Here is a 25,016-nt window from a genome sequence, read left to right as displayed (position 1 = left end):
TAACCAAAAGCTTTACCTTAACCCAAACCAACTAAGTATAACCATAAATTAACTCTAATGTGGATTTAGTGCTATAAGAAACCCATTTTAACAAGAGGGGGCATTTAATTGAGGGGGTGACGAAATTCGGCACAACACCTGTAGTCGACACTGTCGTAAAACGGCGTAAATCAACCTCCCTCTTATATTTAAACCAACAACCGAGTATTAAAGTTGCCAATCTAAATTAAAATAAATGCACAATTAACTTTATATTCTAGCAAAAGATGCTTTATTTGTTGTATTATTATGTTGTTTTTTTGGAAGGAAAAAGTGCAGACTTGTAATGCATGTGGCTCCGCTTAGAGGCGCTGAATCACCTCTCTGGAGGTATTTTGGAGAGCTGAGCAGCACTAGAGGCGCAGCTGGGAACTTCCAGGCTTCACTTTACTAAATCTCACGGCAAATCCCTTTAGCTGTGCCGAGCTGACATGGCTTGACTGATCTCTCTTTGAGGTTGGGGGGAAGTTTCAGGAAATGCAACAGGTGGAAGAGCTGTGGAGAATGAACTAAACGCGCTGTTGTGAGTGGTATATGAGTGGTGTGTGTATGTATGTGTGTGTGTGTTTTTAAATGACTTAATAAATAGAAATAGCAGGGGACACTTATCAGCTGTCAACATGTGAACATATTTGACCCCTTCTCTGTGTGTTTGCTCCTGTTTTCCAGCTCTCGTTAGCGTCCTGCTAGCTGCTGCTGTGCGTACTTGAAGGTGCCTGAAGGAGTCGGACTGCTGCGCACTGTTTCACACGGTTAGTACTGTCCTCTCACTAATATCGCTTATATTTCAGCTGGTTTCGGCTTTATAGTCGCTCGTACAAGCTGCAGGGAGTCGAGTTTAAGTGTGGATATTGTCACAACAAGCAGCAGTCAGTAGGTTACTGTGTTTTTACCTATGGAGACATTGCATTTTACGCAATGAAGCTGCAAAGGGGCAAAATAAATCTTACATTTAGTCAAGTGTACTTCTAGAGGGTAATATATGTATATAAGTGTGTTTAAATATATATACTCACATTATTAGATACACCTGTACAATCTAAAGCAATTCAATACAACAGCTCTGCCATGAATTTCACTTTTATGTGAAGTTTCTAAGTTAAATTATAGGTTTCTGTATAAGTTTAGAGGTGTTTCTAGGGTTTTTGACTATGCAGAATATTAAAAAAAACCTCTCTGAATGTAATACAGCTCAGTACAACAACACCACCAACTGTGACCTACATGCTAAAACATAACACAATTGATTTATGCCTCTATGACAGCATAGAAAACCTGGCTGAGCTGGTGTATTGGATTACATTAGATTGTACTGAGTGTATATATATGAGGCAGTTTAGGCAGGTGTACCCCTTTTATTAGGTACACCTGCATAATATATACACCTGTACTACATATATGATATAAGCCTATATATGCTCATATTCATGTGTAGGCATATATAAGCCTATATGATTGTATATGAATATGGTATATGGTTGCATTTGTTTCCATTCATTTATTTGCCACAGTTCAGGGGGGAACCATGTATGAAAACAACCTGAAGTTTATAATGTCCAGTTTTTGTAGACAGAGTCAGAAGTTACCCTAACCCTAACCCTATAAGTTAGTTTAAGTTTTGATGTGTTTTTTGTCCAGGTAGAATATTAGAAACACACCTCTGAATGACATGCAGCTCAGTACAACAACCACCACCACCAACTGTGACCTAGATGCCAAAACAGATAATTGATTTATCCCTTTATGACAGCATTTTGAAAGCAATGTTTATGGCTGAGCTGGTGTATTGGATTACATCAGATTGTACAGGTGTATAATAAAGTGGCCACTAGGTCTATATGAGGCAACTTAGGCAGGTTATTAGGTAAACCTGCACAGAAATACATATATACCTTTACTATATATACAGTATGATAGAATATAGGCCTATATAAGCAAGGTATATGACTGTACAGTATATGAGTATGATATATATGGTTTAATTTGTGTACATTAATTTGTTTGCCACAGGTCAGGTGGCACCATGGATGAAAACAATCTAAGTGACGCCAATGTGAAGGTGGCTGTTCGTGTGCGGCCGATGAACAGGAGAGGTGAGACTTATGTCACTCAAACCTTGTGACAGGACAGGCACTTTCTGCCGTTATGAGTCGGACCGTACGGCTGCTCATTAGTCTGGGTTTTATGACTCAAACAAAGCCACGTTTTTTTTCTGTCCAGCTCCAAAGGGATTTATAAACTCTTGATAGACACTATATCTGTGCTGTGTGTGTGTGTGTGTGTGTGTGTGTGTGTGTGTGTGTGTGAAGCCAGGGATAATTTGTTGTTTTCGACTAACAATAGAGCCTTCATTCGTCAGAGTCCGTGTTTTCGCCGTGCTCTGAAAAAGGTCTATGTTACTGTTTTTTTGGAAAAGGTTTGTCAGGAGTGCTGTGAGAGTGGGAAAAACGTGGTAGGGACAGTGACATCACATCACGACAGAAATGGGACTATTTAATGCACGCTCGCACACTGACACGTTTTATGCACCATCACTCATCTGAATAGCACTGATAACAGCTGAGGACTGAAATGACAGCTGGATAGATTTTTGTGTGTCAAAACAGTATCAACTTTCTTTTATAAAAATGTTGATGATAAAAATGTTAATTTCATAAAATCAACTTTCCCAATTGGACTTCTGCAGTGCTTTACAAACTTGTCTTTTTTAACCTTGAAAAGTCTTACCACACATGTTGCCCTTGTTCCTGCTCTGACGGGAAGTTCCAGGGCTGGTCCCAACTTTTTTTTAAAAACCTCCCACATAAGAATGAGGAAGAGAAGGTGTGACCCTGCTTTTCCTTACTGTCAGCTCAGGGAGTAGTGAACCGGTCGTAATGTTTGTACAGGCAGGTCCTGCATGAATCATCATTGATAAAACTATTTCCTGCCTCTCTCCGTGTTGGGCTGCTTGCGTTATGATCACGAGGAACTGGCACACACACACTCACACACTCACACACACACACACACTGTATGCCACCTGTTCTACTGTGATGGGAGCTGTCAGTGACTATTGTGGAACATTATTATGACCAGTCCCTTTTATGCTTTATTGCAATTATAGCCCTTTTACAAAAGCTATGTAATTCACTGCACATTTCACTTCTTGTTAAAAAGCTCATGAACTGTTACATAAGTGTCATGCAGCTCATTGTAACTGTTAAAAATGCATAATGTGCTTTTTTATCTCCTTGATTTTTTTGTTTCTGTCCAGAAAAAGAGCTGAAGACAAAATGCGTGGTGGAAATGGAAGGAAACCAGACAGTTTTACATCCGGCCATCACCGGCATGAACAAAGGAGATCCCCGGTAAGCAGCAAAGAGTTGCACACACACTAGTTTATCACCTTATCTTCTGTTAAATGCAAAACCATTCAATGTTTGAAAGGTGTTTTTTTTGCACACTGTGGGCCTCAGTCACATTATTTGTTTGGCTTTGTCTGTTTTACATGAAGCATTTTAACAGGTTGCAGTGAAATATCCTTTAGAATAATAACATTAGAGGATTATATAGGGCTCCTGCTGTTTGTTAGATGTTGCCTTAGAGCTGCAGCTTCCAACCTTTTTCCACTAGTGGTCCTTTGGCAGCTCACAGGTTGCATGTACTGTGTGAATGAATGCATTTTTTTTATTATTGTGTTATGCACATAATTATGCTCAGCCTGCATGTGGCTACAATACATCAGATATTCATACATGTTAGGATCATCGTGGTGTGTATACAGAGACTGTCCAAAACTATAGAAGCAGCTTAAACAACTTTCATAATCAAGAGGTTTGGGTTTTCAATCTTCATTTAATTTTCTGAGCTCAGTATTTTAACATATGCCTCATCCAGTGGATTTAAAATCTTAAATGAATCCATACATCTGCCTTTATGCTCAGCACTCTCTTCAGTGGAACAGCTCCCGACCTGCCATGTTTAATGAGATCTGTCCACAATATCTCCTCAAGCTTTATGAGTCAATCACAGTGTATGTTTTCATTAGGTATTAGTGATGTTTGCATTACAGTAGGTATGTGTGTAGCTACATTTATACCAGCTGTCTGTTGATTTGATGCACCAAAGGAAGTGCGTACCTGGTCTTTCTATAATAACTAACTGTTGAGTCTGTAGAGCTGCACTGTATTGACTGATGTGGCGTGCTCATGTACATTAATGGAGATACCTTTGAGTCAATTCATAATGTAAACAGTAATATTTTAATAATGCACCAGGTAGAGAGATCCGTGTACAATTTACAGCATTAGTTCTCTGAGTATCACTTTCATATATACCCAGCCCTAACAAACAAAGCTTCAGACCATCAAAAATCATAAATAAACATATACACTATACAGTGCTGAAGAAATCAGGATAAATACTAGTTAAATAATCCACTTTACCTTCTTTTAGGGCTTTTGAAACAAACTTAAACCCATCACTTCCATACCAGTTTTTGATCATCTGTGCACCAGAATATTTCAGAGTTTTGATGAGCCATAGATTAACCCTTAAATCGTCCAAAAGACAGTACAAAAGAAAATGGGACTCAGTTTCTATTTCACCCAAATCAGTTTTCCTCTTTCACAAACTTCAGTGATCAGAGAAAGAAACCAAGCTCTCAACTGCAGATCTTTGGCTTCTTTATGAAACAATATACAATTGAAACTTTTGTTTGTTGTATATGTAATTTGCGTGATACTCAAATGAAACAGTCTGAAAAGGGAGTAACTTTTACAGGCCTGAAGAAGTGAAATTATCCTGTAATTTGAGCATAAACAGACAGTAGAGAACTCCTGGAGAAGCTAGTTGTTTGTTTTTTTCTTTGGCAAACAGAACATGGTTTGTTTAGCAGAAATAAACATATTTTTCTTATCTTATTCTTCCATCATGTTTAGGCCCCTTAGAGGAGTCTCGACACTCTCGATGGGAAGCAATGCCTTGAAGTGCATTGGTTTGACTTTTAATTGGCTGTGGATTATTTCAGTCAAAACTCAAAATTCAGTTTTTAGTGATAATGATTTTGCTCCCAGAATGATGATTATTAGTGAAATACTGTATATTAAGTGCAGAAATAAGCTGATATCCCATTAGAAGAAGTCCCATTTGAAGAGTGTACACACACACACACACACACACACACACACACACACACACACACACACACACACACACAGTATTTACAGTAAAGGAGTTTCACTAACTTGATTTCCTGCATGCTAATGGCAGTGCAACGTATACAGACTCTAACCAGCCCGTCTGGTTAGCAGCTAGTGTTGCATAGAAGAGATTTAGATCCAACCGTCACCCCGCCCATCCTCTCTTTTTCCTTTCTTCCTTCGTCATCTCATCTCTATCCTTCCTGCATTATTCCTCTCTTTATAAAGGGTGTGTCTGTTCTAGCTGAGTCCTGCTCAGGTAGTCTTTAGACTAAAAGGGGAACAATAACAAGAAGAGAAAGAGTCAAGATTCATGTGCAGTACTTTAAGATACAACTTCTGCATCCAGTCAGTATGGAAGTGTGTCTTGAGAGCAAAATAGCATGAAGAATGACAGATGTTGTTGGAAGCATTGACTGTAAATTGGAAACATGCCACTGTCACTTTTCTGCAGTTATGAGTTGGACCGTACGGCTGCTCATTAGTCTGGGTTTTATGGGTCAAACAAAGGCATTTTTTAACAACTCGGTCCAGCACCAAAGGGACTTATAAACTCTTGATAGACACCATATCTGTGCTGTTTGTGAAGCCAGGGCTAATTTGTTGTTTTCGACAAACAATAGAGCCTTCATTCCTCAGAGTCAATGTGTTACAGAGCTTGTTTGTTTTGTTTGTTTTTTTTTTTTTGCTCCTCTCTCCATTACTGAAAAAAAGGTCTATGTTACTGCTTGTTGGAAAAGGTTTGTCAGGTGGGCGGGGGCACGGGGGGGTGGGGGGGTGGAAAAACCTGGACAGGATAGTGACATCACACGCTGACAGAAACGGGACTATTTTATGCACGTACGCCGACGTGTTTTTATGCACCGTCATTGGTCTAAATACCACTGACAACAGCTGAAGACTGAAATGTCAGCTGACAGATTTTTTGTGCAGCTGAATAGGAGTCTGTTCCAGCTCAGTCCTGCTCAGGTAGCCACTAGCCAGTTTCTCTTGACTAACAGGGAACAAGAAGAAAAGGAGAGGAGAGATGCAGATTCTGTACTTTTTAAAAATACAATTAATACATTCAGGCAGTATGGTAATGTGTCTATAGCGTGCCACTGGGTATGTTTTGTGTGTCCCCTGTATATATGTTGCCAAAGCAGTCCAGTCCTCCTCCTCCTCCTCCTCCTCCTCCTCCTCCTCTTCCTCCTGTAGCAGTCAGTCAGCAGAGCAGTGCAGGTAGATGCTCCCTGGAGGGTTTTGGCCCCTGCTCATGTTACCTTGTTCGGTAAATATACCTTAGGGAAATCACCCAGCAGCCATGACAGTATGAATCCCTGCCTTTGTTGAAAAAGATAGGCTCATATTTCATAGTCATCCTATGCATTTTTGTGTGTGTACGTTTCAGTGTGTGTGTGTCTCATCTGCCCTGACATGCTTCAGCTGCTGTATGTTTCCCTTCGGGGCTCGCTGTGAACAGGTTTTGCCAGCTGCATGTATCACAGACAAGTACTTCTATGGTCCCAGATGGCTCATATAGAAGCAGAAGTGCAAAAGTAAACTGGTTTGACCCCACCACCCCCGTCTGACAGCCAGTAAGCGAGCTGGTTTGAACTGGGAATCATGCAGTTTCTCTAATAAAGGCATTCTTGATTAGCTTCTCAGTCAACATTATTATGTCATGAGCATATAATCTTTCTCACACAAAAGCTTTAGCGACTAGCCAATTCCACTTACTTTATGCTTAGTCAGCTTGCCGCCCGACAGGTTTAACCGAACTTGCTTGCGTGAGCCTTGGGGGGTGTTAATATGTAACAGCACCCTCGTTTTTTTCACTGCAGCAGGTAATACAGCAGCTGCTCTCAGACCCTCGAAAACGGTTGAGATTAATGAAGACTTGTAGCTGCTTTAACTTAACTTATTAGCAGTTAGCAGGCCTGTAAAACTTTACTACATGTACTATGAGCTGCCCTTGAATTTTTTTTTTTGCTAGGATATTTATCAGCCTCTGCAGAACAGTGTTTAGAGAATGAAACAGAAACTGTGAGGCTTTCTTATCTGGGCTTGGCTTTGATAACAACTCTAGTTTAAAGGGCCTTTTTTTTTAATCTGTTTATTGCATCAAACATATTTGCTTGTTTCATATCCTGACTTTGAGAACTGCTATGCATCTCTAATGTGCGATCGTCCAACCAAGAAGGGCTGTGTAGTCTCAAGGCGCTGAAATGTGGTACACCCTGCCTGGCTGATAGTAACGTTAGTGTAGGTCTGAACATTGTTGGTCGTAGACTTGCTGACCTGCCTTCCTCCTCCCCTCTGCTTTTAGTGAGTCCTTGGTGCTGTGAGACTCTGCCAGTTATCTCAGGAATGTCCTCGCCAGCCCAGGAGAGGACAGGACTTAATGTTGCTCTTTCATGAACAGGCCAAGTCGTATATAGGGAGGCCTTGTTTCATTACAGCCCACCATGTGTGGCCGTGACTAAAATTTACAGTCTTTTTAAAAAAAAAACAGTTTGATGTGTTTACCTAAGTGGAGACTGTGTTTTGGTACTGCACTTCATATGGAGCTTCTCTGGAAAGTTGGTGCATATGTTTAAGTATGATTTATCGTAACCTGTCCAACATTCATATACAACCATGTTTTTGTTTTTTTTGTCAATCTTAAATTACTTTCAGATCTTACACTTCAACTGCTTACACACTCTTGAACTGTCTTCAGAGTCAAGTCAACAGATATTTCCCCTGCTTTCTTTTTTTACTGTTTTCATATTAAATAATTTCATCTCCGACTCTTCCGATTACCGTCGACAACGATAGTCATCACCTTTGAATCAGCAAGCCAACACTTAAGCTAACGTCTGTCAATTTATAGCCATAAACTGGCACTTATGGGTTAGGGTTAGGGGTTAGGGTTAAGGGTTAGGGGTTAGGGTTAGGGTTCAGAACCTCTACTTTAAATGAACAATTCCACCACACCTTCGACCAATCCAATATTTCAATGATTTTAAATGTAGCAATAGCAATCACATGCACATTTTCTTCACAAAATTAAGCCAATGAAATGTTACAGATTTCTTTTATAATTATATATTTGTGTTCATTCTAGCTGCCTTGAATGAATGATAGCCTCTGTAACTTTTCCTGAAAGCTACGCTAAAGTAAAGCTAGAAATGTTAATGTTAGAAAAGGTTCAAAATGTGTTGGTAGAGCACCCGCCCCATGTGTTGAGGCTACAGTCCTCACTGCAGGCGACCCCAGTTCGAATCCCGCACCGAGCGGTCCTATCCTGCACGTCATTCCCCCCTCTCTGCCTCCAGTTTCCTGTCTCTCTCTACTTACCTGAACATTTAAACACCACTTTACATGTACAACGCACTCTTTCTGTCTCTACCACTAGTTCTAATGTAGTCTTTGATATTTTAAGTATAGATAGTTTTTATTCAAATCTGATGCAGGGATGTGTATCAGAAGACCTAAGATATGAAAGGTTCATGATCGTATAACCAATCTAGCACTTTCCCCAAGTAAAGCTTGTTAGAAAAGGTTCAAAATGTTCTAAGGAGATTAAAAAACCAGCTCAAAAGAGACGTTAACACCACTTTGATAACACACTCTTTCTGTCTCTACCACTTTGACTACCTCTGATGTGGTCTTTGATATTTTAAGAATATAGAAAATACTGGAATTGAGGAATGTGCATCAGAAGGCCCAAGATATGAAAGGCACTAAGAGATTTAATATGCATTTAACCTTTAACATGTAACGAATCTAGCATTGGATTTATGGCGTCTAATCTAACCTCATAATACAAAATCTCATGTGTTCTGCTCTCACACAAACGCTACACTGATGACTGACGCCGTAAAATCGCAGCACAGCACAGAACATGTCCGATAATTAAATTTGACGTCCGCTTGCAGGAATGCGGTGATGTGTTTAGTGACTGATGCACAGGATACTATTGTCGGCTGCTGCGCTGGGGTTGAAGCTGAAAAACCCAGTGACTCGTGTTTTTTAAGTGGCCTGGTAAGAATGCAGAGATTTGGGCTTGGCTGGCGTCTCTGGGACACCGACAGGCTCTTAGTGCTGCTGAAGGTCACATTCTCCGCTTTATTCGCAATGAGCCAAAAAGGATTAGTCACCATGACAGATTTTTAAGCTTTGCAAACGATTAAAACACCCTCGACTCGGTATCCTTGAAACTCCTCCTTTTCTAACTCCGCTGACTTTGACCTGGAGTCCTGTCACACTTTTCTTTTCTTTTTTTCTTTTGTTACCAGCTCTGCAGTATTTTTTTGTTTTCTGCTTTGCCAAAGAACAAATACTGAACATCTAGTATTTGTTTAAAGACAACTGTGCCATTTTTTTCCCTGAGTCAGTATAAAGTATGCAAGCATAAAAGAACCAGTGTCGTGTTGAAGGACCTATCAATAGTATAAATGGCTTTTATTGTCACTCTAATTGAAGAAAAAACAACATTAAAATGTCTTAAGTTGGCTGTTTGGCCTACAAGATCATCCAGCTTAAATAAAGTGATGAACAGCTCAACCAGTTTTTCTCTTTTCAGTTCAGTTCACTTAAATGATTATAAGAGGAGGCCTAAGGGGGTAAATTCGTAGACAAAAGAGGCACAAACTAGACAAACACTTTGGGAAAAACATAACATGCATTCAACCTTGAACCATCTATCAATCCCTTTAAAATGAGCTCGTGATTCCCAGGTTGGGAACCACTGGTGTCAAGGTTAGAGAAGCAGTCTTGTGATTAAAGAGGTCAAAGGTCAAAGACTCCCCAGACTGGGTGGGAAAATGTTGGTGGGAGACAGAAGTCCACTCACTGTAGCTCCTAATGCAGACATAGTTTTAAGGGGACATGCATACAGTATACGTGGGTCAATGATGATTTTTCGTGTCCATGTGGTTTAGTCAAATTTAAAGGGGTTAAAATGTGAAAGTAAACGTATGAATAATTTGCACACATTGTTTTTTTGTGCACCCAGCATCAAATTTCTGCTTTTAATCCATTTTGAGAGAATATATTAGGGGATAATGGCAAAAATGTCAAAGTGGTGTAACCATAAAAACTTGCTTAAAAAACGCTAAATTCTCAATAAAACACCAGATCAACTAGTTTATCTTAGATTAGATATTTGTTATATGAAATAAAGGTAACAGTATCCAACTGTTCTAAATATTAAATCTAATCTGGGGAATCGTGTCAATTAGGAACCATTTAATTAATTATTAATTATTAAGTACCCTTAAATACACTGTAGGTGGATAAAATATTATCATGCTTTTGTGGTTACACCATTTGACATTTTCGAGTCGAGTGGTAAGAGCGCATGCCATGTACACAGCGGACCCCGGTTCGAGTCCCGGCCGGAGGACCTTTCTGCATGTTAACCCCCCCCCCCCCGCCTCTCCCATAATTTCCTGTCTCTCTACTTTCAAATGAAGGTGTCTATGCCAGAGAAAATCTTAAAAAAAAAAAAAAAAAAAAAAATGGTGCAAATATCATTTCAAATACAAAATGTACATGTTAACAAACTTGATGCTGCTTTTAAGACATTTTTAAAGATGTTTTTGAATTGTTCATCTTGCCAACATTTATTTGTCATTGACCCATTTACAGGTAGACATGTAAGTGTACATTTATATGAAACATCACTCTTGATATCCAATTAAAACTATAACTGCATTGGGAGCTACAGTGTTTAGACTTTCTTCTGCTGTTCCCTGATTTAGTTTTTTGGACCAGCAGCTTGTTTTCTGTTCAGGATGTACATGTCTACCACACAACTGTCTAAAATGTTGCTGGGAAAAAAGAAGTAACTTTCTCCCTACATTCAACAACAACAACCTGGACAGCTTCCAAGTGTGACTGCTTGTAACTGTGTGTGAAAGTTAAGTGCTGCTGAATCAGGACTCTGCTTCAGCGTGAACTTTGTTTTCCTTGATCAGAATGACGGATGAATGAACATCACCAGTGATAAATATGTTCATATGTCCTTGCCTCGGCGAGGTCGCTTGCTATGTTTCCACCGCTGTGTAAATCCACAGGCCTGTGATAGAGATTTAAAATAGTTTTAACAGCTTGGTTTGACATGTTCATGTTCATTTAAACACCAAATGTTAACTGATCATTTTAATGTCCTCTCTCTCTTCTGCCTGCAGGAATCAGCCAAAGGTGAGTAATGAATCCAACTCTCAATTAAATAAGAAAAGATTATTTTTTTTAATGCATTAATTCATTCTTTAAGTCTTTCATTATATGTTCTGCCTTAGTTGTTTCAGATTGTAATCCAGTATCTTGTGTGTTCTCAGGTGTTTGCCTATGATCACTGTTTCTGGTCTATGGATGAATCTCAGAAAGACAAGTTTGCAGGTTAGTACATTTTACACAGTCATTGTGTTTCATGCTTTCTTTTTAGCTTTGTATGCAACTTCACTGCCTGGTGAGTCATTTCTCCAACTTATCTCATGGCAGTATGTTTCCTGATATTCTGAACTATTTAAAGGGACTGAATCAGGGCCCAGCATGCAGAGTTACACATTGTTTACCTCTTGATCAGTTCTGTGGTGCTGAATATCTTTTTTAAAATTGGTAAAACAATAATATTGCCAAGAGGGTTTCTTAACAATGTGAGGGGCTTTTTAATTATTCAGCAGCCAGTCTTAGATGCATTGAATCTGAATAAAGTCTCTCCACCATGTCTATTCTGGGCAGTGAGAGTGAAAATAATAAGTTGTTCAGAATGTGAAAAGATAGTTTTTACACAGCCTGCAGCTTTTCCTCCACATTGTAATCTTGAATTTCAACTTGATGTTTTTTTATGTCTGTGCAGGTCAAGAAGTTGTCTTCCAGTGCCTTGGAGAGAGTCTGCTAGATAACGCTTTCTTGGGCTACAACGCCTGCATCTTTGCTTATGGACAGACAGGTAATAGTTAAATCCCTGCATGCCAGAATTATGATTAATACAGTAGAGGTCCTTTTTTAATAAGTCAATATTAAGTCACACCTGTGTCTTGTTTAGTGACAGTTTATTGGTTCATTTCCAGTTGATATTACCACAGTTTGATTGTGTTTTTTTTCTTCCAGTACTCTTTGATTATGGTTATTCCCAGCATGCAGCGCTCAAACAAATTAAACAGTTTCCTCTATTAGACAGTTTGTCACTATGATGGCTGCTGACTGTCAGGGCTCCTGCAAACAATCTTAACGACCTTTTGACGCAGCTGTAATTAATAATGCTAATAATGGCTGCATTTCAGTTAGATGTGGTGAATCCAGGGCCCTGCTATCTGAAAGGTCTTTATTACAGCAGATACTTTGACTTTGGCACAGGTGAAACACATTTAACGACGGCTACGCTCCATTTGGCTGAAACCAACCTGCACCACACGAGGCCCCTGAAACCTGCAGTGATGATTCCTGTTATTACTTACACCTGTGTACTGTGTCTCATATCTTAATGAGGCATAAATTTGTACTTTTTTATTAAAAGCAGGTGGACTAAACATGTCAAAGCACGTTGACCTCTCCAAGTGCCTTGTTAGTGTGATCAAGATGTTCTAATTAGACAAAAGTTAAACAGTATTAGCCTGGAGGATGTATTAAATTGCATGATATTACACTTTGTACCCAAAATAACCACATGGTTGTGTTTTTTTAGTGGGTTTATTTTTGTATGTCTTTTTTTTTTTTTTTTTCTTAAACTAACTCATCTGAATCTGCTGTGAAGACACTTCTTTTTTTCTGTTATACGAAGTGTTAATTTATCCTATTTTCATGAAAGCTTGTGAAGTGTTCTGGTGCATCTGTTTATATATAGTCATACATGCTGCTTTTTTAGGCAATCATTAGCCATACTCTCCAGATCTGTTTTTAATTAAAGATTTAGCCTCTTTTTCATCTAAATAAGTAGCTCCCTGGTGGTGGAACAAGTTCCCAAACTCTTTAAGAAAGGGCTAAAGATTCAAATCTGGACACATTTTTACTTATATAGTTTTATTTATTATAATCGTACAGACAGACATCCTGTTCTGCATGTCTTCAGTAAATTCAGACATTTGTTTTTCTGCTCCGCTCAGTATTTTGACCTGTGTGCCCTCAGGCTCCGGGAAGTCGTACACAATGATGGGCTCAGCGGAACAGCCCGGTCTGATCCCTCGACTCTGCAGCTCCCTGTTCAACAGGATTGTGCACGAGGCCCAGGAGGGGGAGAGCTTCACCGTGGAGGTCTCCTACATGGAGATCTACAACGAGAAGGTCCGGGACCTGCTCGACCCTAAAGGGTGAGGAACTGTTTATTATGACTCCGTGTAAGTTAAAGAGTCATATACATATTTGATTTAATGACCCTGCATGGGAAATCTTTGGACCCTGCTGAGATTTTTATGGCTCTGTTTTGATACATGCTGGAGAAAGTGCGTCATTAAGGCTACGTTTTCTGATATTTTTTGTTTAAGTATATTAATATCATGTTTTCAAATGGGTTGAATAAAACTGTATTCGATGATAAATGTCTCTCCAGAAGCCGACAAGCGTTGAGGGTGAGAGAGCACAAAGTTTTGGGGCCTTACGTTGACGGCCTGTCTCGTCTGGCTGTGGCCAACTACAAGGTACCGCAGGCTTTTCTTTATGAGCTACATCTAATTACTGCTTTTGTTTTTCTTTCACCTTTCATTACATCGCGTTGCCGAGGGGGAAAAGTTCTTTCATTACATGACTTTTGTTTATTTGCGTTTGTCTCTGACAGGACATAGAGTCCCTGATGTCAGAGGGAAATAAATCTCGTACCGTCGCAGCCACAAACATGAACGAAGAGAGCAGCAGATCCCACGCTGTGTTCAACATCATCCTCACACACACACTCATGGACCTGAAGTCTGGGGTAAGACACAGACACACTTAGCAACATCAAACAGGGTCATAACCTCTTCTTTTTTTTTAAAGAAATAAATCCTCTATTATCAGCGAAAATGTCTAAATTATACTGTGTGTAGCTTTTGATGGTTTTCTCCAATTAATTGCTAAACTGTTTCAATAAAATGTCAAAAATGGAGAAAAAAACAACTTCAAAGAGCTCAAGCTGACCTTTATGATTTGTTTTTTTTTCTATATTATGCTTTTTTCTGTTCAGCTGTAATCTTTGTTTTAAATGGACTTTAAATGTAATATCAGAAAATGTTTTTGTCATTAAGTTCACACATCAAAGCTCATCCATGAATCTGTTAAAGTCTTTAAATGAATCTCTAGAACAGTAACTTATCTTTAATAGAGTACAATGGCTGAAAAGAATAAAAGGAGAGATTAAAGAATGTTTTTAAAATTTTCAATATACATTCGCTCCAGACGAGTGGCGAGAAGGTGAGCAAGTTGAGTCTGGTGGATCTGGCCGGCAGCGAACGTGCAGCCAAGACTGGAGCAGCGGGGGAAAGACTGAAAGAAGGCAGCAACATCAATAAGTAAGTCTGCTGAAAATCTAAAAGAACAACAACGAAAAAAAAACATCACAATAAAAGACTTATAACCTTCAGTGGAGCCGGCTTTTACTTCCAGGAAACTAAATTAAGTGGCCAAGCAGTTTTCCTCAAAGGGGATTACTGGCTGGGATTATGTTTGTTTTCTGTCTACACTTACATTTGTTACTTGAAACCTTTTTTTTAATATATATATATTTTATTTAGCTGCAGTTGCTGAAAACTGCATTAAAAAACTGATGTGAGTCTCAACAAGGTCAATAATATGTAATAAAGAATGTCTGGATGACTTGTGGTGCTTTTCCTGTCTTCCTCTCTCCCCCCCTCCCCCCTTCAGATCTCTCAGTACTCTTGGTTTGGTGATTTCAGCCTTGGCTGACCACGGAGCGGGGAAGAACAGGAGCAAGTTTGTTCCCTACAGAGACTCTGTGCTCACCTGGCTGCTCAAGGTACAAAAGGAGAAAATACCAGAGCTTCTCAGTACAGATTCAACAGGGAAATAAACAGTCATTTCTATCCATCTGCAGCTTCTAATCATACCATTGATTAATTAGCTTTCTTTGAAGGCGTATAATGAGCTTTACTGTTTTTATCTAATAACTTTAAACCAGAAATACCCTTTTATTTTCTGCATGATTTTCACCAATATCCTTAGAGGCAGTGTACAGTGTTAAAATCTCATCATGAGACTTATTACAGGTACTTCTTTGTCAGAATATAAAATCCAGTTTCTTTTACCAGCTTTAAAACACAACAGGGTGACTAAAACAATAAGCATTTTTTAATTTAAAGAAACTGGACTCTGATTAATTAATTTTCTAATATGGGTTTTTTCCCCCCATTAAGTATCAAGGCTTTGCTTACTATTTTCATTAGCTCTGCTCAGTTGGAAAAAGGAACCTTGTCTTTAATTTGGGTTTTTTAAATTAGTCTTTAATTTGGCTGCAGATAGCATTGTGAAAGTGTTAAACATAGCTTTCTAGAAACCTACAGAAACCCTGATTTCCCCCAAACACAGCACGCTCATTAATCATACCCCTCTCACTTATTCTGTAATTGTTTTTCTGAACCAAATTAGCAGCGATTCTTAATTTTACAGAGCACAGTCTGAGGTTTTTTCATTACTTTTGTGTCAACTCTCGGTTTGTCGCCGAGGTTAAAAGCTGTGTTTGTCCCCTCAGGACAGTCTGGGTGGGAACAGTCGCACCGCCATGGTCGCCACCATCAGCCCGGCGGCGGACAACTTCGACGAGACGCTGTCCACCCTGCGTTACGCCGACAGGGCCAAGAGCATCGTCAACCACGCCGTGGTCAACGAAGACCCCAACGCCAGGATCATCAGAGAGCTCAGAGAGGAAGTGGAGAAACTGAAAGAGCAGCTCACCGCGGCTGAGGTTTAGATTATTTTAACTTGTACAATTAAGGAGAATAAAAAGATACAATTGTGTTAACACCTGTGGAAATTACTTAACATAAAGGAGCAGTGTGTTAGTTTTAGTTGGATCTATTCATATATAATATTCTCATAAGTATGTTTTTAATTGGTGTGTAATCACCTGAAACTAAGAATAGTTGTGTTTTCATTACCTTTATATCTACATAGAGAGCAGATCCTCTTCCATTTTGCACCGCCATGCTTCTACAGCAGCCCACCATGGACAAACCAAACACTTATTCATTCATTAATTGCAATCTACAACCTCACCATTAGATGGCACTAAATCCTACACACTGGTCCTTTAATACTTTTTGTGAATAACATCGTAAAAAAAAGGGGGGGTAGTGTAATGTAGCTTGTATTCTTCTTCTCAGTCTATGAAGGCCCCCGACTTGAAGGACCGACTGGAGGAGTCTGAGAAACTGATCCAAGAGATGACGGTTACATGGGAGGACAAACTCAGAAAAACTGAGGCTATTGCACAGGTAACATACACACACACACACACACACACACACACACACACACACACACACACACACACACACACACACACACACACACACTTACACACACACTTCAGAGGACATTACATTGACTTACATTCATTTCCTGGAGACTTACCCTAACCCAAACCTGCACCCCAACCATAACATAAAGCTAAACCACTTTAAACTTTAAACTTTTTCATTAAGGGGACTTCCATAGTAAAAAAAAAAAGTGAATTCTACTTGTTATACTCAAACAGAACTTTATTGCATTTTTTTGTTGTTGATTTTTGCACGTAAAAAAAAGTGCAGCAGACACATTTAATCAAACTGAGGAGATATGATCAAAATATGAGTAATTGTCTCCTTTTTCCACTCAATCATTCATTCAGTCACACTGAATAAACAGAACTTAATTCGACTTAACCCGACTCATTCACGGAGCGTTATCAGCAAGGAGGTTATTTTCACAGTAGTCTCGGCTCAGCTCCTTCAGTTGTTTTTCTCCTGCATTTTCTTCCATCCAGCAGCCAAATATTAGAATAATCAGTTCATGTGTTTAAATATAGAAAATGGTGTTTTTTCTTTTTTAATAGGAGCGTCAGAAGCAGCTGGAGAGTCTGGGCATTTCACTGCAGTCGTCTGGCATCAGAGTGGTGGACGATAAGTGTTTCCTGGTCAACCTGAACGCCGACCCTGCTCTCAACGAGCTGCTGGTCTACTACCTGAAGGTACCGGACACACACACACACACACACACACACACACACACATAGAGTCTAATGCTGTATACTCAAAAACACAGAGATGCACACAAATTCCAAATTGGGAATATTTTGACCATCTTTCCCTCTACGTGTCTTCCGTCCAGGAGCACACACGCGTGGGCTCGGCCAACTCTCAGGACATCCAGCTGTGTGGGATGGCCATCCAAGCCGAGCACTGCGTCATCGACATCACGGAGAACAGCGGCGTCGTGCTCACTCCCCACCGCAATGCTCGGTATGCACTCACTTCACACACGACAGCTCCATGTACCACTCATTTCTGTTTGTCTGTAGCATATCTTCATATATAGCTTATAATAAGTGTTGTGATTGGCCAAGGACATAGGCAGTCATACAGGATGATGCAGCAGTGGTAGGAGAGTAAAGTTAGGCAGATATCACAATTTGGCCAAAAAATGACTTAGGCAATTATGCTATGAGGCTGAAGATATTCCCATCAGCCCTGAGGAGTCATTTTTGCTCAGGTCATTGAACATTATACGAAAAAGAAAGTTTTTTTTAGTAATTATGACAAATCTGGATAATCCCTAAAATTTAAGAGTTTAATATTAAGTAAACCTCTGCACATGTGGAAGAAGATCATCAAATTTTACAACACCTGACAAGATGGGAATGGAGAGGAATATTTGTGAACCTCTGAAATGTGTCCATCATATATTTTTTTAAGTCACAAAAAAGCTCGAGCTGAGTTATAGGAGTCAGATTTGAGTCAGTTTCTTTTATACATTATCTGAGCTTCAGCACCAAAAGCAATACCTTACTTTGAGGAATATGAATATTTTTCTAGTCTTTTTGATAAAAGGCAAAAGCATAAAAGATATCAAAGTACTCAAATGTTTAAATGTTGTATAAATGTCTTTGCCTAAATATTTGCCTTAATAATATAGTGAATGGAAAAAATACCAGCTTTTTAGTACTTTTTTCGATACTGCATACTGAACTTTGGTCGGTGCTAAAAATATTAAGGTCCATTACTCAGCCTTACATGTTTTTCTTAATATGTAAATGTATGTCTGTAGTGTCTGTGTGTCTGCTTACCTATCTGAATGTGTAAACCTACGTGTTTTTTAGTTTAATTAATTATGTTTTTGGCATTCTTCTTCTCTCTGTATCTGTATTTCTTTGTTATAGAACATGTGTGAATGGTGCTGCAGTCACCAGTCCGGTCCTGCTTCATCACGGAGACCGAATCCTGTGGGGAAACAACCACTTCTTCAGGTCGGTTTCATCTAAAGAGAGCTGAATATGAACCTGTGGTGTCATGTTGTAATCCATTTACATATGATCACAAACTCGTTATTGTGTCTCTTCCTATTTTTGACTCACTGTCTCACTTCCTGTTTCTTCCACTCACTCTTTATCACGTTATATACATCCCTACACATCCACCACTTGCTCATGCACACACATACGCACACACACAGGATCAACCTGCCCAGGCATATGGCGCACACAGGGGGTGAGGATGAGGAAGGCAGTGCTGTGATGAAGACCTGTTTGAGCACAGACCGTTTGGAGATAGACTTTGACGCATCCAGCGACGTGTCGAGCGAGCTGAGCTTCGGCTACGAGTTCGCCCAGGCCGAAGTGATGATGAAAGGCATGGGCAACAACGGTGAGTCACACTGAAATGTAGAGCAGTGAAGAAGATGCTCTTCATCGAGAAACAAACGCTAGAAGGCATTCTCACTCTGATATAATAAAATACATGTCAGTCAACTTCCACAAGGCCTGTTTTTTTTTAGGCTTTGCAGATGTGATCAAAACAATGACAATGCATTTTTCATTACTTACTTACTGCATCAAAAGAGCAGACATTTGGCAACAAGTATATTAAAATCTATAAAAATGCATACAGATTGAGTACATTATATAACTATAATGCTTAATAAATGCTCAGATGTGTACACTGTTATCTAAAATTACTTTTTCCTAGGATTGGGACATCTGTACAGGTGTAAGTAGAGTTTATCCACCTTGGGATTTTCTTTCCTCATCACCTCTTACTGTATGTCTGTCTGTGGGAAATGTTGGAAGTGATGCATGTTTATGAACTGGAGGGGAACTATTTACTCACCACCATGTTACATATGCATTAAAGGCAGGATTAAGTCAATTACCAAAGTAGATTTAGCTCATTTTTACCAATTATTTAAGGATAATTCTTGACGTTATTTCATATTTTTCTTAATACAGCCTCAGTTGTACTTTTTATTTTGTGCTAATTAGCAAATGCTAGCATGCAAATATTTTAAATTAAGATGATAAACATGGAAAATATTGTATAACTCATATACGAAATAAGAAAACTTAATTACCTGCACAACCGGGATTAACACACCAATTGTAGAGCATGTTAAGCATTTACCTCAAAGCTTATTAACATAGCTGTACACTCTTATTCTTTTTGTCTTTTTTAAAGGCTTAGTAATCCCCTAAAACAGCTGGGCATTGCAGTTTTTAGCAGGTTTTACTCAAACACCAGGACATTTTTTTGGGGGAGGTTCTATTTTCAGCTGTAGATGATTGACTGAAACTACATTACAGTGTGTTTACTGTAATGAAAGAACAGGGCAAAAGTGTGGCTCATTCAACAAATAAGCTTTGAAGCACAAGGGAATGTCAGGCCGCAGATACACAATTCTTGTAAGGAAGTTCATCGTTGGTTATGATATTTTTATGGTATTTTATGACATTAAGGAAAATAGAGAAAAGCTTTGTTCTTAGATTAAACCAGGCCAGTTATCTATTACAGTTTCATAAAAGCACAGTATATCCATCAAGTTACTCCAATACAATCCAGATGTTTAGACCTCCACATCATTGGGCTATGATTCCACAAGTTCAATATTTACCCCGTTATCTCTTGTATTTTCCACAATGTTCTCATTGTATGAAGGCTGAAGCTCTTTCAGAAGACTCTGCTTGTCAAAACAGAGAGATTGAGGTAAATATTTGACTTTTGGACCCACACACTCTTTCTCTGTTTGAGGTCCTTTGAAGGAGTTTCACGTAATATAGGGGTGTCTGAATTTTCAGTTTGGGATGAACGGTTTCTGTAACCTTTTGATATAAGTTGCTTATCTTAAACTGCTCTCACATTTTTCACATCTCACATCTCCTTATCACTTTCTACCCCACTCACTATTTCTTTCTTAATTTATTCTTCCTCTTCCTCTTCTTCATCTTCTTCCTTAGACCCTTTGCAGTCCGTGTTACAGACCTTGGAAAGGCAGCATGAGGAGGAGAAGCGATGCGCCCTGGAGCGTCAGAGGCTGATGTACGAACAGGAGCTGCAGCAGCTTCGCCGACGGCTCACCCCCGAAAAACCGAACCTCCTGGATCACACAGGCCTGCCGTCCTCGCCCAATAACACCGCTGCTGCTTCTCCAGCCGGGTCGTTTCCTGGCTCCCAAAAACGTATGCGGCGCTGGAGCGAGGACAGGTAAGACACAGCAGGGAGGGTGTGGAAGGTTTACAATGTGGTTAAAGATATCCTAGATGCCTTGTTTGACATTGTGTTTGTGGTTTAGAGAGGCGATGATGACTCGCAGCTTGCGACGTCTGAGGGAGCAGATAGTTCGAGCCAACCTGTTGGCTCAGGAGGCCGGCTTCATCGCGGAGGAGCTCAACAAGAGGACGGAGTACCTGGTCACTTTGCAGATACCTGCTGCCAACCTGGACGCCAACAGGAAGGTAGAGATTTATTATTTATAGTTATTTTCCAAGCAGTGGTTTGGTAGGGGCTTTCCACACAGGAGCTAATGATGTGTTTTACATTTTCTGGGTTGCTGCAGTTGCCACCAAAAAGCACAAAACAGCCAAGAAAAACACAGTCAGTCGTCCAAAAAACCTTTTAAATTCTCAGGTTGTTTGTAATATGATTAACAGTAATACATGCACACAGTGGACATGCATCCCTTTCTTTCATGCAGGCTTTAAATTACTCACACACTTCTCTCTCTCCTTTCATAGCGTGACGCGGTGCTGAGCGAGCCGGCCATCCAGATTCGCCGAAAAGGTAAAGGGAAACAGATCTGGGCTCTGGAGAAGATGGAGAACAGGCTGGTGGACATGAGGGAGCTCTACCAGGAGTGGAAGGACTATGATGAAGATAACCCGGTGAGTAAGAAACACAGAGAGATGAGGGCCATTTTACACACAGATCCAATCCAATAATCAGCAAATGATCTGTTAAAAATGGTTTTCAGCTTAGTAGATGGGCTAAATAGCAGACAAAACAGGGCCAAATATCCACCTTTATTCAATTTATTACGGTAAACTGTTTAAGATCTACACTAAAAAGTCCCAATTGGCCTGCTCCTGTATTAAAACAAACACTTCCTTTCCTCACCCAGGTGATGCGCTCCTACTTCAAACGTGCCGACCCATTCTTCGACGAGCAGGAGAACCACAGTCTGATCGGCGTGGCCAACGTTTTCCTGGCCTGCCTGTTCTACGACGTCAAGCTGCAGTATGCCGTGCCCATTATCAACCAGAAGGGAGAGGTATGAGGAGCCCACTGGGACCAGTTGTCCTTTTTAATCTGGATGATAGCCAATAAATTTAACTAGTTCTGTAATTTATAGCTCGAATACATCTGTTGTTTTGAAGCATGTTAGAACTGCTGCTTCCAGTTTCTTGTCACTGACTAATTAATGAATCCATTTAAGTATGCAAAAGGTTAAAAAATAATGATGTAAAAGAGACTAATACATTATTAATTATGGTACATTTGTGTAGCTGAAATTTTGACATGATAAATCTCTAATGATATCATTTGATGACTAAAATCATCCTATAAGGCATACAGTGCTGTTATGTCATGATCCTAACTTAATTGTAAATCTCTTCATCTGTTTCACTTGATTGAGCTTCGTGGTAAAATAGTGACCCCCTACATCAGATGAGTTTGCCACCGAGGCTTATTATCATATATTATATCAAGCCAATTAACCATCAATTAAGCTAACCTGCATGTTTTTGGTTTGTGGGAGGAAGCTGGAAAGAACTCAGGTTAGGTTAATTGGTGGTTAATTGGTTTGATTTAATGCATGATAATAAGGCTTAGTGGCAAATTCAGCTTATGTAGGGGGTCACTGTTTTACCATGAAACTCAGTTAATCACTATCTCATTGGTTGTGTGTTTGTGTGTGTGTGTTAGGTGGCTGGTCGGCTGCATGTGGAGCTGTGGCGAGGAACAGAAGGCTCGGAGGACAACAACTCGGTACTGTTTGACGCTTTTCAGAGCAACACAGACGGAGATCCACAGGAGCGCAAACTGGACTGTGTGGTGAGAACATGAAAATCAACTTTTTGCTTATTTTTCATGGGGTTTTTTGTTTAGACACATCTAGGAAGAAAATCTCAAAACCCACTCTCTCTAATGTATAAGCCATGTTGCTACATGCCGGAACTGTTCAGTATCAGTGGGTGTAACTTCAGATGAAAGTACCACCCGTGAGAAAGTAGTTCCAGATTAATAACGGATCTGGCAGGCGTTCCAACTCACCGTACTGTGAAATGTGACAAGTTTAATTAACTCTGGGTGAGGTTTATATCTCAGCTGTCTGTTGCTTCTGATGTCTTGTGATGATAAACGCTTGTCTTTAGAAGAGAAGACAAACTAAAATTAGGCTTTTACAGACTTTCTAAAGCGATCTCACTGTGTTTCAGAAATACCAAAGTTGTTTATTTCTATATTTTTAACCACATTTCCTCTTCTTCTCTTCCTCCAGGTAAAAATCCTCCAGGCCACCGGTCTCCCTCGCCATTTGTCTAACTTTGTCTTCTGCCAGTATCACTTTTGGGGGCAAGAGGAGCCCATCTTCATCGCCCCGGAGATGGCGTCGTCCAACTCTTCATCAGCCTCTAAAGACCCTCAGTGCACGGTGGTCTTTGACAGCGCCAAGGTAACACACTCACCAACTTCAGTTTTTTATTAACTTTTTGTTTCTATTATAAGCCCAATCTTTGAACAATAAACTTGACTTCTTTCTCAATCTTGCTCTCTTATCTTATCTTCAGGAGTTATCAGTGTCAGTGTCGGAGGACTTTGTGGAGTTTGTGTCTGAGGGGGCGGTGGCCATTGAAGTATACGGCCACAAACAGGCCAACCATCGCAGGAACCTGGCACTGTGGGACCTCGGAGTGATTCAGGCAAAAACCCGATCCCTCAGAGAGAGGTCCAGTGACACAAACACACAGATCTTTAAGATGAATTCAGGAGATATCAGGAGAAACATTTATAAAACAAGGATTTTCAAACGGCATTGATATCATCTCTTTAAATATTTATCCTAATTTGCAAGATGTGAAACTAATATAGAAACCATTTGAAAGTAACTTGCAGTTTGCACAAAGATAGACATCCAAAAAGCTGGATTTGCTTATCGCTGTTGCTCCATGCATTTTACTGTTCAGTCTAAGAAAGTAGCATCAAATTCAAAGAACTAGATTTTTTCTTGCATTTCTTAGTTTACTTCTCATTTCACCTCTTTTTAAAACCTCTTTTTTTTTGTCTCACCCTCTGCAGGTGGAGCGAGGTGACCCGCCGGCTGGAGTTGTGGGTGCAGCTGATGGAGCTGAACGAGGCGGGGGAGTTCACACCTGTGGAGGTGCTTCCCGCCAAGGACATACGCACTGGAGGAATCTTTCAGCTCAGACAGGTATCATGAATCTGTGTGTTTATAGATCTGATTTTAGGTTGCTTTCTATTATTATATGTAGTTTTCTGTCTGCTCTTTATGAAGGTGTGAGTCATTATTAAGCTTCTTGTTTCTATGACTCTGCTGCCATGACGATATCGATTAGGAATGCATGTCATTATCATCTCCTCTAGCCAAAACAATTCTCTCACATGAATTCGTACCTCCAGGGTCAGTCCCGTCGGGTCCAGGTGGAGGTGCGTTCGGTGGCCGACTCAGGCACCATGCCACTAATCACTGCCTCCATCCTCTCTGTGTCCATCGGAGACGTCAAGGTCCAGCAGGCGCGCCTCGCCAAAGGAAGCGAATCACAATGGGTGAGGAGAGAAACAACAGATCGTTTATATTAGTTGGGAAAGTATTGGACAAAGGGTTTTTGTGAAAGTTAAATTACCATGATCTTTGGTTTACATGCCAAGCTATTATGTGTTTGTACGTATCTTAAGCCTAACACTTCCTCTTTTCTACATTAAAAAGCACAGTTTGTTTATTTTTGACTGTCAGAAATGGACAAAAAAAATATTTATCTCATTTTAAATTTCAGGCTGCAGATGAAGAAATAGACAGCTACCAAGTAAGTACATTATAAGTGGTTAAATATCGTGATTCATTACAGTTTTCATGTTACAGAAAGAACAAAGTAGTACGTGACTGAACTTAACATAAGTGTTTCTCTGCAGTATCAGAAAGCCTGATGTTTGTGTGTGTATCTCTGCTTGTGTGTGTGTGTGTGTGTGTAGGAGGTAGACTTGGAGAGAATGAGAGAACAGTGGCTGCTCATACTCACTCAGAGACAGGAGTATCTCGACCAACAGCTACAGAAGATAGTATCCAAACCAGGTAATACACACAGCCTGACAAACACCACTAAACTATCATAAAGAAACATAAACGACAGATACCCAA

At 39.9% G+C, this 25,016-nt stretch overlaps 1 protein-coding gene across 1 annotated transcript in view; it reads left to right on the top strand.

Moving 5' to 3' along the window:
- Positions 1-2,056: 2,056 nt before the first annotated feature.
- Positions 2,057-25,016, top strand: part of LOC128376746 (kinesin-like protein KIF13B) — a 37,978-nt gene continuing 15,018 nt past the window's right edge. Inside the window, exons 1-27 of the mRNA XM_053336566.1 lie at positions 2,057-2,132; positions 3,296-3,389; positions 11,381-11,393; positions 11,531-11,591; positions 12,052-12,144; positions 13,321-13,501; positions 13,741-13,828; positions 13,966-14,100; positions 14,562-14,674; positions 15,027-15,138; positions 15,871-16,083; positions 16,502-16,612; positions 17,212-17,346; positions 17,487-17,617; positions 18,535-18,621; positions 18,828-19,018; positions 20,602-20,848; positions 20,937-21,099; positions 21,379-21,525; positions 21,762-21,911; positions 22,568-22,696; positions 23,142-23,315; positions 23,431-23,588; positions 23,939-24,071; positions 24,281-24,427; positions 24,655-24,684; positions 24,851-24,950. Coding sequence (XP_053192541.1) covers positions 2,063-2,132; positions 3,296-3,389; positions 11,381-11,393; positions 11,531-11,591; positions 12,052-12,144; positions 13,321-13,501; positions 13,741-13,828; positions 13,966-14,100; positions 14,562-14,674; positions 15,027-15,138; positions 15,871-16,083; positions 16,502-16,612; positions 17,212-17,346; positions 17,487-17,617; positions 18,535-18,621; positions 18,828-19,018; positions 20,602-20,848; positions 20,937-21,099; positions 21,379-21,525; positions 21,762-21,911; positions 22,568-22,696; positions 23,142-23,315; positions 23,431-23,588; positions 23,939-24,071; positions 24,281-24,427; positions 24,655-24,684; positions 24,851-24,950 — 3,406 coding nt within the window. The 5' untranslated portion in view covers positions 2,057-2,062. The remainder of the gene's footprint in view (positions 2,133-3,295; positions 3,390-11,380; positions 11,394-11,530; positions 11,592-12,051; positions 12,145-13,320; positions 13,502-13,740; positions 13,829-13,965; positions 14,101-14,561; positions 14,675-15,026; positions 15,139-15,870; positions 16,084-16,501; positions 16,613-17,211; positions 17,347-17,486; positions 17,618-18,534; positions 18,622-18,827; positions 19,019-20,601; positions 20,849-20,936; positions 21,100-21,378; positions 21,526-21,761; positions 21,912-22,567; positions 22,697-23,141; positions 23,316-23,430; positions 23,589-23,938; positions 24,072-24,280; positions 24,428-24,654; positions 24,685-24,850; positions 24,951-25,016) is intronic.

The sequence above is a fragment of the Scomber japonicus genome, chromosome 17 (genome assembly GCF_027409825.1).
Source record: "Scomber japonicus isolate fScoJap1 chromosome 17, fScoJap1.pri, whole genome shotgun sequence".
NCBI classification, from domain to species: Eukaryota; Metazoa; Chordata; class Actinopteri; order Scombriformes; family Scombridae; genus Scomber; species Scomber japonicus.
This window is presented reverse-complemented; position numbering and strand designations above follow the sequence as displayed.